An 18114-nucleotide genomic window follows, 5' to 3' on the forward strand; every position below is an offset into this window, starting at 1 on the left:
TGATCAAGACTTACACATGAGGAAGAATAAAATGAATCATACGTATATAAGAAGTGTTTTGATCCTTGTGATTTTATACGAATCTCCAAATTTAATGTTATAAAATCGTTTTTACACTTACATAGCGTACATGAGTTGGTTTTCGAGATATATATATATATATAAAAAAAAAAAAAAAAAAAAAAAAAAAAAAAAAAAAAAAGTAACACTACATCAACAATTTAAGTGTCTTGTCATAGAAGCAAAGGGCGCCAAGGCGGTACGTGGTGTATTGAGAAATATCTCCTTTTAAGTACGGAGCATAATGTATTAATGTATGCATCGACAAAGAGTCTTGCTCAAAAGTTGCATATAAAACCAAAGTGATAAGCAAATATTTGCAACATCATTTGACAATAAAATCACATAAACATTCCAAGAAAACAAAAGGCTCAAACCAGCAGTGATTGTTCTGTTCATGCAATATGTTGCTAAACAGAGAGATTATTCACACCCAATAAAAATAGTAGTACTAGTAGTAGAATATAAGCAATATTCAATATAATGTTACAAAGTTGTTGGTATTCTTCACTCTTCAGCATTATATTCATGGCCGCGAGTCCTTCACAACTGTCACAGGGCAGCTTGCATGCTCTAGCACGTAGTTTGTGACACTCCCTAGCAGTACCCTGAGTAGTTCACATCAAAACCATCCATTAAAAGCGGTTCATGATCTCGAGATTATCACCATCCAAAGATACGTGTATATATCAGCTAACTTAATTGGTAAAATAGCTACGGAGTAAAACTTTGCTATGCTTACATCAAATGTGATATTATGTGAACCAAAAGATGCTTGAGACCACAAATGTTGAAATCTAACCTTCTTTATTTTCAAGGTAAACACAAGACCTAAAAAGCTATATAATAATAGGACGACTTTGAACATGTAACGGACCTCAATTAAGACTTTCATAGTCAGCTTAAATCAATAATATACTCCATTTCATAATAATGTTGGCATATAGAAATTTAGTACTATTTACAAACTCCGCTTTAACAATTTTTATTGATTTACAATTCATAAGGATAAATCGATCTCTAGTCATGTAGATATTGTTAGATTCGACATAATATGCAATTTTGAAATACACAATTATGAGAGATATTAATGTTCAAATGAAAAAATCAATACGAAAACATTTGTCACCTTTGGATGGAACCGAGGCCTCTGCTTCCCATGATCAAAGTATTCAGCTCCATGCTCCCAACTGCTTCACAAATTTTTTCCCTAGCATCTCCCCAGTAGATTTTCCAAAGCACAGTTACCTATCAGTTTTTTAATCGAATTCCTCTTTATTTTCTATTTTCATTTGATCAAATGGAGCAAGTAAAATTGAACGAGACAATATTAAACAAAAAAAAATCCCAAAAAGCATATAATATGGATAATTGTATATAGAAACCTGTAGTTGTTTGGATATGACATCAAGCAATTCAAAAATCTCAGGCTCACGCTCTACTCCATAGCTATGCATCACCTCAGGATCACAAAATTCAGCAAGCGGTATCAAAGCTGCCATTTTTTAATTTTAATTTCCGGTTAATCGATTTTGATCCAAAATATAATTAACTCGTATTAACTACGACACTAACACTAATCATACGTGTTAGACAAATAAAAAGTGGACAAAGTAAGAAAGACGTACGTGAACCGGTGTCGGACCAAATAAGGTTACGAGACTCTAAGGATTGAGAGTGCTTAACATGAATGACAATTAGGGTGTCACCCTTTCTAAATAATCCATCAATTGCCCATTTTAGTGCTGCTTTGCTTCCCTTTGAGAAATCCAATGCCACTCCTAATCTCCTTCCTTCTTCAGCCATTTCTTGTACAAGTATTATATATTATATTATATGATCAATCAATCTGCAATTTAGATAAAAAAAAACGTATCATATTATATCATATCATATCGTGTAACATAAAGTTTTGATCAAGAAAATTGAAAGGTTTGACTTACCAAGAAGATGTTGGAGAAAAATGATAAGGGCAAGTAGAAATCAAAAACTGCTTCTTCTTATTAATAATTCAAATAGGCTGATAAATTAAACCGACTAAAAGAATCAATAATATATGGTGAGGACTGAGGAGTTAAAAGGACAAGTAGAAAGAGCCAAGTCAATTAAGGTGACAACTTGATAAATGTGACATTGGATGCCTTGGCAACGTGCTGGATAATTAGAACCAGTTATTTTTAACATTTTTTTTTTTTTTTTTTTTTTTGCAATAGGAACTTGTCTTTACTTCTTTAGGTAGGGTCCAGAAGGTGCATCATCACTATTTGTGAAGTATATTCAAATATTCTTTCCTAATCAATAATATCATCAATTTATTTAGATTCATCATCAATCCATTATGTTCCAAAATTTAGGTTGTAGTAAGAATTAATTAACTATCTTCTCCTTTTTTTTAATTTAAATTCATCATAAGTCTACTATGTCCTCAACTTTGAGGTTGTGGTAAGAAATACAGTTATGAGATCAATTTCCGTTAGAGATATTTTGGGATGGGAATTCCCTGACCTTAATCTCCCCCACGCTCCCATTACGATAGTGGATAGTCTGCCAAATTTCAATGTGATAAATTGGTCATTCTTGATTTTTGAATCAATAAATGGCGTGATGGTATTGAACTACGAAGGAATTCCCAAATTTGCAAGAAATTGAAACAAAGAATTGTGGACTTTCAAACAGAATTGATTTATCTTGTAAGAGAAATGAAACAATCATTTGGATTGGGTAACCAAAATCTATTTGGGCCTTGGTGGGTTCCATAAATCATTTATGTAGCCCAATTCTTTTAATCAACGGATTTTGTTTTTGTTGGGCCTTCTGCAGCCCACTACTCCTGCCTCTTGAGTTCCAGCCTGCCCTATGAGTATGCCCCAATTGCCCATCCATAAACTACTATAAAGTCTAAAATCCTATCTTAACAAAAGTGAATATTTTCTCTTAAATGGGGTATGCTATAGCTAATTAATCTGGCCCGGCCCAACAAGGTTTTTGGCATAGATCTTCAAAAAAAAAAAAAAAAAAAAAAAAAAAAAAAAAAAAAAAAAAGAATTTAATGTTATGAAATATATAGAAATTAGAGGATTAAGAGAAGAAGGTAATAAGAGAAGTATTACTACTTTTATGTATTACTCTTGGTAATATTTTGTGCATCATACAAGTGAAATTACATGGTTATTTATAGTAGTAAGAACCACTATTACATTGTGGGCTATAACCTTAGAGGGTGGCAATTAGGGTTGGCTACTACATTAAATGCAATGAAGAATTGGAGTGTGGACATTCACACCTTGACTAAATTAATTAACTCTTAACACTCCCCCTTGAATGTCCATACAGAATAGGGTATATGTTGCCTCGTTAAAACCTTGCTAGGTAAAACCCTTTAGGATAAAAGCCATAGCTAAGGAAAAGAGTACAACAATATATTACTATATGCTTTAGTGTACTGGCTCATTAAAAACCTTGTCAGGAAAAACCCATTGGGATAAAAACCTGATCGAAGGGAAAAAGAGTGCAGTGCATATAATGCTCCCCCTGATTTTAACATAGTTTATGAAGACAACGCATCCCAATCTTGTGGACCAACCGCTCAACACTCTTCGAAGGTAGGGACTTTGTAAACAAGTCTGCAAGATTATCAGATGATTGGATCTGTTGGACATTTATCTTCCCTTCCTTCTGCAAATCGTGTGTAAAGAACAGTTTTGGGGATATATGTTTAGTCCTATCACCTTTAATATATCCTTCAGTTACTTGTGCGATACATGCAGTATTATCTTCGTAAATGATGGTTGGACTTTCAGTTACTTCTTTCATCCCCCATTCTTCTTGGATATTGCCGATCATTGACCTTAGCCATACACACTCATGTCCTGCTTCATAAAGGGCAATCAACTCAGCGTGATTTGATGATGTCGCAGTTAAGGTTTGCTTTGTTGATTTCCAAGAAATTGCAGTTCCACCATAGGTGAACAGATATCCAGTTTGTGACTTGGCGTTTTGTGGGTCTGATAGATATCCAGCATCTGCATATCCGATGAGGGTGGCATCTTGCCTTGATTGATAAAACAAACCAAGATCTTTTGTTCCTCGTAGATATCGTAGTAAGTGTCTTACTCCTTTCCAGTGTCTCTTCGTTGGTGCGTTGCTAAACCTGGCTAACAAATTCACAGAAAAAGCTATGTCTGGTCTAGTATTGTTAGCTAGATACATTAGAGCCCCAATTGCACTTAGATATGGTACTTCAGGACCAAGGACATCCTCGTTTTCCTCTCGAGGTCTAAATGGATCATATTTCATAGTCAAAGACCGAACAATCATCGGGGTGTTTGTTGGGGTCGCTTTGTCCATGAAAAAACGTTTTAACACTCTTTCGGTGTAGTTAGACTGATGGACGAAAATACCATTATTTAAGTGCTCAATTTGCAATCCAAGGCAAAATTTAGTTTGTCCAAGGTCTTTCATCTCAAATTCTTTCATCAAGTATTTTGCAGTTCTTTCAAGTTCATTTGGGGTTCCAATGATATTCAAGTCGTCAACATAAACTGCAACAATTGCAAACCCTGATTGTGATCTCTTAATGAAAACACAAGGACTGATTTGATTATTCTTGAACCCTTCTTTCATAAGGTATTCACTAAGACGATTATACCACATCCTCCCAGACTGTTTCAATCCATAAAGTGACCTTTTCAATTTTATGGAAAGTAAATGTCTAGGCTTGTGGTTTTCTGGTAATTTTAGTCCATCTGGGACTTTCATATAAATATCTGTATCGAGTGACCCATATAAATATGCGGTTACTACATCCATTAATCGCATCTTTAGTCCTTCTGAGACTGTCAAGCTTACCAGAAATCTTACGTAGTTGCATCAACTACGGGAGAATATGTCTCCTCATAATCAATCCCTGGAATTTGAGAAAAACCTTGGGCTACAAGTCTTGCCTTGTATCTAACAATTTCATTTTTCTCATTTCGTTTTCTCACAAATACCCACTTGTATCCAACTGGCTTTACACCTTCTGGTGTAAGGGTTATTTTTCCAAACACTTCTCGTTTTTCGAGTGACTTTAACTCTGTCTGCATTGCCTCTTTCCATTTTAGCCAATCATGCCTGCAACGACATTCTTCCACTGTTCTTGGTTCACTATCATTTTCGTCAGATGCCATTTCAATTGCAATGGAATATGCAAATATTTCATTTACGATAACATCATTTCTATTCCAATAATTCCTGGTAGAAACAAAATTTATTGAAGTTTCATTGTTATCGATGTCATGGTCATCTTGTTCATCCCCTTTCGGATTATCATCTTTTTCTCTATTCTCATCTGTACTTTGTCTTTCTTGACCTTCTGTAAGGGGAATATTGTTGATCTCATCAGGTCTTTTTAATTTTCTGGGTTTAGAGTCTTTTGAACCAAGTGGTCTTCCACGCTTTCGGCGTGCTAGAGATTCATTTTCAGTGATCTTATCACCAGATGGAATTTCAATTCGTGCAGGGGCATTTTCAGCTGGTATATGTGATTTTGTCACTTTCTTTGCATCTATAAATGCATCAGGCAGCTGATTTGCAATGCTTTGTAAATGAACAATTTTCTGAACTTCTTGTTCACACATATTTGTTCGTGGATCAAACATTGACAATTGTGTTGCATTCCAAATGATTTCTATTTCTTTCTTTCGTGGGTCCACTTTCTCTCCCCCTAAGGCTGGGAATATTGTCTCATTGAAATGACAGTCGGCAAATCTGGCCGTAAATAAATCACCGGTCATTGGTTCAAGATATTTAATTATGGAGGGTGATTCAAACCCAACATAAATTCCCAGCCTTCTTTGTGGACCCATCTTTGTTCGTTGGGGTGGAGCAATAGGAACATACACCGCACAACCAAAATTTTTTAGATGTGAGACATTAGGTTCTCGACCAAAAACTAATTGTAGTGGTGAGAACTTATGATAAGCAGTTGGTCTCAACCTAATTAGAGTTGCCGCATGTATTATGGCATGACCCCAAGCAGATGAAGGCAATTTTGATCTCATCAATAATGGCCTTGCAATCAATTGTAGTCTCTTAATTAATGACTCAGCAAGTCCATTTTGTGTATGAACATGAGCTACTGGATGTTCTACAACAATTCCAATCGACATACAATAATCATTAAATGTTTGGGATGTAAATTCCCCTGCATTGTCAAGCCTTATTATTTTTATTGTATGGTCTGGAAATTGTGCTCTTAGTTTAATAATTTGAGCAAGGAGTTTTGCAAAAGCAACATTTCTACTGGATAAGAGACTTACATGTGACCATCGAGTTGAGGCATCAATTAATACCATAAAATATCGGAATGGTCCACATGCAGGATTAATTGGTCCACAAATGTCTCCTTGAATCCTCTCTAAAAATGTTGGAGATTCAGTAGCAATTTTGTTCATAGATGGCCTTATTATTAATTTGCCAAGTGAACATGCAGAGCATGTTAATTCATCTGATCGAGGGATTTTAACATTCCTAATTGAATGTCCTACTGAATTTGCTATAATCTTGTGCATCATTCCTGTACCAGGATGACCCAAACGATCATGCCATAAATTTAGCAGATTCTTATTATCTAACTTCTGGTTAGATATCGAATTTATTTCAACTGGTCGTATATCTATATGATATAATCCTGAAGAATATGCTGGCAATTTCTCATACACATGTTTCTTGCCATGTTTTTCTGCCGTGAGGCATAAATATTCCTTTTGATCCACTATCATTGTTTCTAAATGAAAACCATTTTGACGCACATCTTTAAAACTTATAAGATTTCTTCGAGATTTACTCGAATATAAAGCGTCATTAATGATTAATTTTGTTCCATTTGGGAGTATTATGCAAGCTTTTCCAGAACCTTCTATTAGCTTGGCTGACCCAGAAATGGTATTAACATTTGCTTGAAATAATTTTAACTTAAAAAAATATTTTCTATCCTTCAGAATAGTGTGTGTTGTTCCACTGTCCAATAGACATTGAAATTTGGAACCAACTTCGGGCAGATCCATATCTTCATAAAATAATAAGTATAAGATTAGTTTAAGATAATTAAACTGGACTTACTTTATTAATGATGAATAATTAAGAGTACATAACTTGAACATGAAAAAAAAAACATACAAGAAAAGTACATAATGAAAACATAATACATATCATAGTAATTGATGAATTATCTAAACATGATTATTCTCTCCAAAGATAAATTCACCACCAGCTTCACCATTGTCTATGTGGAAATCAGACACATCAAGGCTAATTCCAGGGACATTTTCTTCATTAACATAATTTGTTTCGGCATGTTTTTCTTTCCCTTTAATGGAAGCCTGGTATAGTTCTACTAGATGTTTGGCCGTACGACAAGTACGTCCCCAATGTCCAGTCATGCCACATCTATAACATGTGTCTTTTCCTTTTGTGGTGGCTTGATTTTTGTTTCCTTGTTGATGCCCCCTTTGAGTGTTGTCTCTAGGGGGAAATTGGCCTCTACCACGGCCATAACCACGTCCACGGCCACGTCCGCGGAAATTTCCACGACCTCTGCCACGGTTATTATATTTTCCACGTCCACCTCTATGAGCAACATTTGTCTCGGGTGGATTTGAGCTTTCTACAGCATTTGTTTCATTGAATGCTTGAGACCCAGTTGGTCTTAGGTTGTGATTCTTCAACAGAAGATCATTATTCTTTTCAGCAACCAATAATGTAGAAATAAGCTCAGAATATTTTGCAAAGCCTCTTTCACGGTATTGTTGTTGCAATACAATGTTGTTAGCATGGAATGTAGAGAGTGTTTTCTCTATCATTTGCACTTCAGTGACTGGTTGATCACAATATCTCAATATTGATACGATTTTATATAGTGATGAATTATAATCACTGACAGATTTAAAGTCCTGAAATCTCAGGTTTGTCCACTCAAATTGTGCTGAAGGAAGGAGTACCCTTTTATGGTGGTCATATCTTCCTTTCAAGCTATCCCATAGTTCTCTGGGATTTTCCACCATTAAATACTCAGTTTTCAAACTGTTATGTAAATGATGCCTTAAGAGAACTATAGCTTTTGCTTTCTCTTGATCAGTTGGAACTTTAACTTGAGCAGGGGCATCTTTTTCGTTTCCTGGGATGGTAATTTCTTTGATTGTATGTTCCAATCCCTGAGCCTTCAAATTCATTTGGGCATCAACTGTCCATTCAAGATAATTATGTCCGGACAAGTCTAATACGTCAAATTGTCTTTTCATCAAGTCTCCCATTTTAACTACAATCAAATAGGTAATTATTATTAAGCCAATTAAGCAAGTGATAATTAAAGTAATCAATTTGTAATCATAATAATAATCCATTTAAAAACATATTTGCTTCTCCCCCTTGGGTTATTATTATGATTTACATAAAGTTAAGCTAAAATTAAACATGATAATTACGTTAATTAAACAACGGCAACAACAATAATAACAATAACAATAAATACTACTACTATCACTACATCACCGACAACAACAACAACAACAATAATAATAATAATAATAATATTAATTACATACATTAATGATAAGACAAAAGGAACATTTATTATAACAAAATGCACTTATAATCTACCTAGAAGACAAAAAAAACTTGAAGTACTACGGAGATTACATGCATGAATTCCCTTTGTCGAAAAACCGAGCGTTACTTATGTAAAATGATGAAAATCATCATTGCCATTAATAAAACTACTAGGGCCATAATTAAAACTAAATATAGTTTTAATTTCCTTAAATCTTCTTCAAAGGTAAAGGGGTGTGGTGGTTGTCGGTTGTCGACGGGGAACATGGTGTATGACCGGTGTAAATGGAGGAAGAAGAAGAGGAGATAATTTGGGTAAAGTTTAAGGAGGGGATAAGGTTTGTATGGTGAAATAAGGGGGTGTAATCCACCTTTTATAGGGGGGTAAATTATCCGTTTCAGCTTTACACTACTGTAAAAATATCATACAATGTTCTAGTAGACTGGTAAAATAATCGTAATCAAACTATTAATATTTACGAACGTAAATAAGTATCACACTGGGATGCAAGCCGTAGTGGTCCGAGAACCCTAATCTATTCATGAGGTCAAGGGTTCGAAAACTGAAAGAAACATAAAAGTGTGTAATCTAAAAATTAAATAAATATAAAGGCTGCATCATTTTTTTTTCATTTTAGTAATTATGCACAAGTAAGTAAGTATAAACATGATTTGTGTGACCATGAAATTTACTCTATTAACATGCATACAACAAATATTTCCACATGCACAAGTAATTATATATTACTTTCTATAACCATGCATGAGAGTTACCAAACTAAGTATCATAAATAAGGTATGTATTGATATCCTCATTTTTAATCAACATGGCTAATTATGTAGAGTAATTTTGTGGAGAAATATATTGTGAGTTTCTGGTATAGAGGATCCCATATGGGCAACTATAGAGCATACTCCTCAAAATATATTTTGTGAAGGAAATTGAATCTTTGTAAAAATTGGATAATCGGTATAAGTATACCTGATTGAAGATGGTGCTGATAACGTGTTATGAAATATATAGAAATTAGAGGATTAAGAGAAGAAGGTAATAAGAGAAGTATTACTACTTTTATGTATTACTCTTGGTAATATTTTGTGCATCATACAAGTGAAATTACATGGCTATTTATAGTAGTAAGAACCACTATTACATTGTGGGCTATAACCTTAGAGGGTGGCAATTAGGGTTGGCTACTACATTAAATGCAATGAAGAATTGGAGTGTGGACATTCACACCTTGACTAAATTAATTAACTCTTAACATTTAACAATATTTTATTTTTTTTAAATGAAGGGCCCTAACAGATTGAAATCCCTTACGGGTCCACACAACCCGAGTTCTCTATTTCCATTTTTTTTTTTTTTTAAAAAGGTAAGGAAATTAACATTAGATAAGCTCATATAGTGTGTGTGTCAATTATGTTATTTAACAATAAAAAATGATCAAACTTATAAAATTTACACATTAAGGTGTACCTTATAGCAAATCTTGTACCATACGGCTATACCTCATATACAAGTATTTCTCGAAATATAACAATTACTCCTTATAATTCTGAGAAAGATCCAACCAGTGAACCAAATGGGAGCCACACGTAAAAGAATAAATGATACACACGTGAATTTCCTATCAATCTCCTTCAAACTTCACATAAAAGGAAAAGGTTGGCAATTGCTTTCAATATACTTTGGCGTTTTCATAGTACTCCTATTTCTTTGTCACTTCATTACTCTCACTTCCCAATAAATTCCGCATTACTCTCATTTCATCCGATATTTACGATGCCATTCCTATTAATATTAGATTATCGAATTACATATAAATTAAATCTATTTTTGGTTGTTTGGTTTATCTCATTGACTAAATGATGAAACAAGATTATGTCCTCTTTTTCCAACTTTCATTTTAATTAATCATTTTTTATACCAAATTCTTCTCTTAATCGATTGTCCATAACAAACAAAGTTATACATCAACATTCAACACTTATATTATTAACATAATAGTAATACATAGAACTTTATTCGTTCTTTTTTATACTCCTTCCATTTTGAAATAGCAATTTTTTTTTTTTTTTTATGTTCTTTCATTCGGCAGACTGTCTTACGAACAAAAGGCTAACAAATTAGGAAAATAACACGCATTAATATGCATATAGTTATTGCAAATCATGATTATGTATAAAGTATGATTGTTGCAAATCATGATTATGTACCGTAGTACAGTTAAAGTACTCTTGAAAAGCCAAAGTCATAATTCATTCCTTTTTTATTTTTTGATAGCCTAAATGCCCTTCAAGCCTTCTTTACCTACGAGCACTATTTAAAAACAAAATTAAAAAAAAAAAAAAAAAAAAAAAAAAAAAAAAAAAAAAATCTAACTCCACATAATACTCATCGAATCTCGTCTACCTTTATAGACAAAAATTGACAATAATAGATCGTCAGCAACTCATGGGAGGAAGATCCGAAGTTTTCCCGGGATCCTGAGAACCCTTAATAAAAACCCGAGTACCGAAAACAAAGAACCCGATAGCATGACCCGCAATAGCAGCAATAAAAACCCCAGCATTGAACGACATAACAGCAAGCATAACCAAGTAAGCCAACCCCATTCGTAGGGTATGAAGAAGCGTAAGCACAACACCCGAAACGACGACGTTTCGTCCATTATCCTTAACAAAGCGAGAATGCGAGAAACCCTCAACAGAAAAAGCCAGTAGAAAAACAAAGATTAGAGATAGAACGTACATGCCGGTGTGGGTCCCAGGCCATCCATTGAATAAAATCAAAGCGTTTTTTCCCCAATAAAATGTCATGTGCATCATCATCTTCTTATGACCCATGGCACCCATCGTCGTAATCGACGTCGAATTCGACGATGGTGCCATGTTCATTCCATTCATCGAACCATGATCCATCTCTACTTAATCTCAAATAAGAGATAAATTTCTTACTGAATTATATTTGTTTGTGTTTAGGAGAAGGGTAGGACTAAAAGAAAAGAATGGATTTAATTTAGTGTGATTTGAATAGTGGGGAGGTTTTTGTTGTATGTACTACAAGTAGTAGATGTATTTTGGTAGTACATAGAAAATGTAATTTTGGGATTTTTTATAATTTTTGTGGGTGATATAAATGATAAATTTTGGTTATTTATGGAAATTGGAGTGTACTACACGATTAAGAATTAGGAGTAGTACAGTACAGTGATAAATTATGAATTTATGATATTTATCTTAGGAGTAGATGTGATTATGTGAAGTTGATGCTGAGGCCGAAATAAATGGGGTGTTCACACACAGTCGCACTAAATATATGTGTGCAGAAGATGAGAAGAAATTAATCGGTTAGAAGATTTTTAGGAACTTGGATATTTATCACGCAAATATGCAATGTGCCAAATGAACATTTGTTGTATTACTAACGATTAGTCAACCACAAATATTTATTATTGTAGACTACTAGTCAGCCAGAAATATGTACTCTCGAATTGTACGGTAAATAAGTCAACTAGAAATATATACGAGTATAATGCACTCTCGGTTTCAAATAATTTTAACTTTTTTTTTTTTTTTTTTACGCATTTTTAAAGATATTTCTTTTACTTTATTAATTGTGTTTATGTTAGACGGGTGAGAAATAAAATTGCTCATTTTACGGCTAAATGAAATACGGGAATAACCAATGAGCGTGTTTGTATGAACTTATTTCTTTAAAGTTGTCAATCTTTGGCAAACTTGATCTAATAAACTAGTTTTTTACCCGAGTAACTATCAGATATTTACTCAAAAAATTATTTTTATAAATACTCTAATTTTGTATTTGTTTATAAGTTTTGTATACACATATTACGTAATTATTCAAAGTACATAATTATTAAGAGTATCTTTTTAATAATATGTAAGAGATGTTGTGGGAAAATTTTCTTAACCAAATTATTAAACATTTAAAATATATATTACTCCGTACTAAAATAGTACTCCCTCCATTCTGTAATACAACCTCATTTCCTTTTTAGGTAAACCACAATATAATGCCTCTTTCTATTAAAAGGTTGTATTTTTTGACATTATTACCCTATTTTTGATGAGTTGTCATCTTTTTTTCTTACTTTTTTGTACTTTTAACATTAATTCCCAGCATTTTCTCTCTCTATCTCTTTAATTATTCTCAACTACTTTTTCTTTCTCTCTATCTCTCTCTAACCCCACCTGCACTTATATACTTTTATTCGTTAGTTTTAAAAAGTTTACAACTTTCTTAATTTCCGCGTAAAAACCAAAAGAGGATTTGTATTAAGGGACGGAGGGAGTATTAATTTAGAAATGCATGCTAAAATCACGCGTCGATCAATGTAATTAATACCATCTTTATATATATACCGAGTATTATAATATGTTAAGTGAATGAGGATATTGTTGGTAGTTTATATTTTGGACACCAATTTTTTACTACTCCTATCCTTCACTTATATAATAGATACATTTATATTTGCATATGTAGCACTAGGGATGGCAACGGGTCGGATCGGAGCGGATTATGCTAAATCCGACTCCGACCCGACAGGAAGTCGGAGGCTAAATCTGACTCCGACTCCGACTCCGACATCCAACTCCGAGACTCCGACTCCGACTTCATTATCCGACCTCCGACTCCGACTCCGATTTTTTTTCGTTATTCAATATACTTTGAGAAATTGGGCTATTTGGGCCTACAACTCACACCCAATGCCACCATGACCCACACAAAAATCCATTATCTATTGGAGTCGGAGTCGGATACTCCGTCAGAGTCAGACATTTGTCGGAGTCGGATTTTTTTCTCGGATTTTTTGTAGGATCCGACTCCGACCCACCTCCGACTCGGAGTCGGATTATTTTAACGGAGTCGAACTCGGATTACTTTTTTCGAGGACTCGGAGCGGATTTTTTACCTCGGATCGGGGCGGAATAGGGTCGGATCCGGACTGGATTGCCATCCCTATGTAGCACAAGCATTGAGTTAATTAAAAAAATGTGCTAATTAAAAAATGAAATCGCATTTTCATTTGTACAGTAGAGTAGTTGAGTATTACAATTATTGCTGGTAGCCTCGTACTGCCTTTTAAACAGAGGATTTAGATATTTTGCGCAGATGGAACGGGGTTACCGTACCACTTCCGGCATATTTCGCAAGACGTGGATCTGCCATTTTACTCTTAAAGCAACGTTGTAATTTCAAGACTTATTAAGTTATTATTAATTGAAGTTTGTCTTAATTGAACTTATCTGAACTTATTAGAAACTTAAGTAGCCCTGATTAACCCTTATCACAATTTATCTGAACTTATTTTTCCTGAACTTATCTGATTTGAACTTATTAACCCTTATCTAAACTTATTAACCCTGGAATAAGTGGAAATAAAGTGAACAGAACAGACCTTAATAATGGCCTTATCCCGAGAAACGAAAAATATTTTTTTGTAAAAAGTCGGTGACATTGTGAGATGTTGGCTAGCTTTTAATTTTTGAATTACACCATCCGATTAAAAAATATTAACTATAATTGATTTAAATAATTAAAATGGAGTACTTGATTGTAAATCTTACCCTCAATTAAAATTGGTTTTAACAGGTCCTATTCTGTTCATCTTATTTTCACTTATTTCAGGGTTAATAAGTTCAGATAAGGGTTAATAAGTTCAGATAAGATAAGTTCAGGAAAAATAAGTTCAGATAAGTTGTGATAATGGTTAATGAGGCCTACCAAATTTTAATTTATAACTAAAATAAGTTATAATAAGGGCTAATAAGTTCAGATAAGATCATGTAAATTCAGATAAGTAAAAATCGGGTGAATAGAACGCATCCTTAACATTATTATTTTTTGTTATTTGAAGTTGCGTTATGCATAAATGCATTTGTTACTTTGAATTAAAAATTTACAAGAATTGATTGGCATGCATGCCTGTTAATAGGTAAATGATATACAATTAAATTTATATAGTTGTTGGAGCATTTTTGAGTTTAATAGAGAATGTCAAACTTGTAATTGAATCGGAATTAAATGACTTGAACGTAAGTAGATAGACTCAATACTCAATGCTCAATAGAGTATTCCGTACTTTTGTACTACTAGTACTTAAGCTCAACTGATTGACTTCACTCACACTTGTAATCTATCCCTATCTTCTAATTAAAAGTTTAATCAAACTCTTATAAATAATGTTATGCCAATTATATATACTAATAAAATATCTATATGTCTATTACATATATACCTCAATTTATGCATTGTAAATTACATTGGTGACATTTTTTTTCCTTTTGTTTTTAATATAGTAGCTTTTTGGTTTTTTTTTTTTTTTCCTTTTCTTTTAATTTAAATTCATTAAAAGTTTCAAATAACTCTTATAAATAACTTTTAGATAATCATTCTATTTAAAATAAAATTGCAGCATAAGACCAAATTGAAAAAGATTTCTGAACGTAACTAGCTATGGTGCACATCACAGATGTTAACCATCCTAGTTCTGGAAAGATGCATCATATTGTGCTTAAATTATTTAGGCTCGTTGGCTGTGACTCAGCTCAAGAACCTAATGTGCCCTTTTTTTGTTGGATGTGGAATAGACCACAAATCAAGATGCATATATCATATTTATTGCTATATTTATACTTTGGACTAGGATAATGGGGCCCTTTCACGGTGGCATTGCATATTTGCATGCATGCATAACATAATTGGTGATATTTAATTGAGACTGTTCCACCGTTCACAACTTCACATATTAATAGTAAAAAAAAAAAATGTTAAAAAAGAAAGAAAGAATGGGAAGGAAAAAAAAAAGTACAAGCAATCTGCAATATAATTTTTTTACCAAGAAATGTTAAATTCTTAAACTTGATAGAAGCACGAAAAGCACTATAAATACTGATATAGTGAAGACATAGTAATAAAATCAAAAATTTAAATAGAAGTCAAGTAATAATGGAAAGAGGTGCTTCCACTTACCTTAAGATAGTCCTCCTTGGAGCACTCTTCCTAAGTGCAACAGGTGATCATCATCTTTTCTTAATTTTTTTTTTTTTTTTTTTTGTTAACTTGTTTATGTTCCTATTGATTTAATTTGTTACACCATTGATAATGTTCCAAATCACGATAAATATTACTCAGATAATATTGTACAATAATACCAATGTAATAACATAACATTAATACATTAGATTAATTGATATATAATCGATCGTAATATTTTTAGTTGAATGTCGTACATTAATTTATAGTTATCGTGGGATTTTAGCTGTATATAACTGCATGTATTCCAACACGAATTATGTGAATGATTGGTTATTAATAAAATATTATTGTTTGACAGCGTCAACATTGGAAATGATAGCAGTCAAAGATGAGATGATGAATAATTTGTGATGATGATAGAAGAAACCCAATTATCAAAGGAAGAAAATAACAAAATAATTGAAGAGGTAGTCACGTGCCAAGGAGGTGGTCAAGCATGCCATGTATTTAACAATCCTAGCTGCAATACCTTCGTTTGCATAAGTTACCACTGTGTGTGATGATAATGTTGCATTTCATCCCAACTTAATTATATTTCAATCAAGCCTATAATTAATAAAATAGTTGGGTATTATTGAGTAGTATCACTGGATGTATTAATCATAAATTAATATGGAGTACTCTGATCATTTGATATAGCAATCAGATACTCCGTACTTTGAATCACTCATGTCTCTCTTATTTTATTTTATTATTTACTTTTAGTTTATGATTTAAGCCACTTTTAGAGCATGTAGTATGAGTATGACTGTATGAGTAATACATTGTCTATTTATGTGGCAAATCAATGCAAACCTAAAAAAAATTACTATCGTTTATGTAATAAATTAATAATTCATTTATAGGAAAATAAAATACTTCGTATTTTTGTTTTATTCTGGCCTCTAACATTTAATTAAATATTATCTATGAAGGTCCGATGCCTCTTTAAAATATATGCATATGATAAGATATAAAATCATTTATAACTTTTATTAGTAACAATCAAACAGCTAAGCCAATCGTTGTAGAATAATTAGATTATTTAGGATACATACGATTCTATTATAATTATATAAGCTCGGGTACATCTGTAAAACAATCTTGATAGATATAATAGTCAAAAGAGTATTCTATACAAATTTGTTGAAGGCATAAATAATTATACGGGTAAAAGTAAATTGATTAACAAAACACAGATGTGTAACAATCAGTGGTGGATCCAGGATTTGGGTAATGGGGATACGAAATTAAGTTTAATAAAAAAAATACAAAATACAAAGTAATATGTGGAGCGTAATAATTTTTTCTTAACTAAATTTTGAGTTAATAAACCATTTAGCTATTGTATTAGTATTTGCGTGTACTATACACCCTATCTTCCGACAACAAGGCTTATAATTGAGTAACGAAATATCTTTTTAAAAAGAGATTGTCTAAGCAACCTGTTATGGTAACAATATATCTCTTTGATCAAAAGTACAAATTGGAAAAATAAACAATATCACCTAAGAGACCTGTTATTTTAACAACAGGTCTCTTTGTTCAAAAGCACTACTGTGGAATATATATCATCTAAGAGATCTCCTAAGACCAGATTTAAAATAGGCGGTCTCTTAGAATTTAATACTTGTACCAAAAAGGCGCGCTGATTAGGTTGTTGGGTCGGACTATTGATAACAGTACCTAATAGAACTCCTATGAGATACAGGAGGTCTCTTTTTGTATCAGTTTTTTTTTTTTTTTTTTTTTTTTTTCGCGGAATGAGGGTACAGTTGTAACTCTATGTACCCTAAATCCGCCACTGGTAATAACTTCGTAATAGGGAACTAAGGGAAGTACATACTTCTCCCTTGTGAAGTTGGGATAATACTATAATGGATTATAAATTCATAATAGGACAATATTCGGTGATATGGAAAAACCCTTCAAGAACGTGAAGCAGTGTACGATACAAAGTAACATGCACATCATTGTTACGAGTACTGAAATTTGGATCCAAAACGATAGAGACGGTAGCATGGACGAGTTTATTGCAATAGCCTTCTACTAACTTTTTCGATCTGCATTATTGAACGGTTGAACCGCTTATTTATTGGTTCAAGTACCCTATGAAATGTTCGACAAAATATATACATGTCGGTGTAAAAGTAGTTATTAGTCACGGGTATATAGTGACTAGTCGACTAGCTTGAGGTTAAGTTAACTTTAGTACGGAGTATACAAGCTAAGCTAATATATACTTCGTCTACATTCTAAAACGTTAATTCGTATCTTCCTAAAACTCATATCACCATATTACCCTAAGTTAAAATATATAAGCTAGACAATATACTAAATAATGTAGTAGTACGGATTATAGAGTATGTATTTTCTTTATTAATATATTCAGGGCATGTTCACATTTACTGAATTGAGCTGAA

The 18114-nt window shown here is 32.9% G+C and overlaps 1 protein-coding gene and 1 pseudogene across 1 annotated transcript; both read right to left on the reverse strand.

Annotated features, from left to right (window-relative positions):
- Nucleotides 1-388: 388 nt before the first annotated feature.
- Nucleotides 389-2153, reverse strand: LOC145571635 (universal stress protein PHOS34-like). The gene is made up of 5 exons (XM_081630655.1): nt 2004-2153; nt 1689-1909; nt 1446-1555; nt 1190-1308; nt 389-668 (listed from the first exon to the last, which is right to left on the reverse strand). Exons 2-5 carry the CDS (start codon nt 1864-1866, stop codon nt 587-589), a joined length of 489 nt encoding a protein of 162 aa, XP_081486781.1. The 5' UTR covers nt 1867-1909; nt 2004-2153; the 3' UTR covers nt 389-586.
- Nucleotides 2154-11041: 8888 nt separating this feature from the next.
- On the reverse strand, nt 11042-11711 carry LOC145571636 (copper transporter 6 pseudogene; annotated as a pseudogene).
- Between the last annotated feature and the right edge of the window lie 6403 nt (nt 11712-18114).

This window comes from Chenopodium album, chromosome 12, assembly GCF_948465745.1.
Source record: "Chenopodium album chromosome 12, dcCheAlbu1.1, whole genome shotgun sequence".
Lineage (NCBI taxonomy): Eukaryota > Viridiplantae > Streptophyta > Magnoliopsida > Caryophyllales > Amaranthaceae > Chenopodium > Chenopodium album.

Excerpts from the sequence above, each read along its gene's own strand:
- LOC145571635 (XM_081630655.1), bottom strand. The coding sequence starts at position 1,866 with ATGGCTGAAGAAGGAAGGAGATTAGGAGTGGCATTGGATTTCTCAAAG. Across the intron at positions 1,309-1,445 it reads TCATATCCAAACAACTACAG|GTAACTGTGCTTTGGAAAAT; the intron begins GTTTCTATATAC and ends AAAAACTGATAG. Across the intron at positions 669-1,189 it reads GGCCTCGGTTCCATCCAAAG|GGTACTGCTAGGGAGTGTCA; the intron begins GTGACAAATGTT and ends TGAACTACTCAG.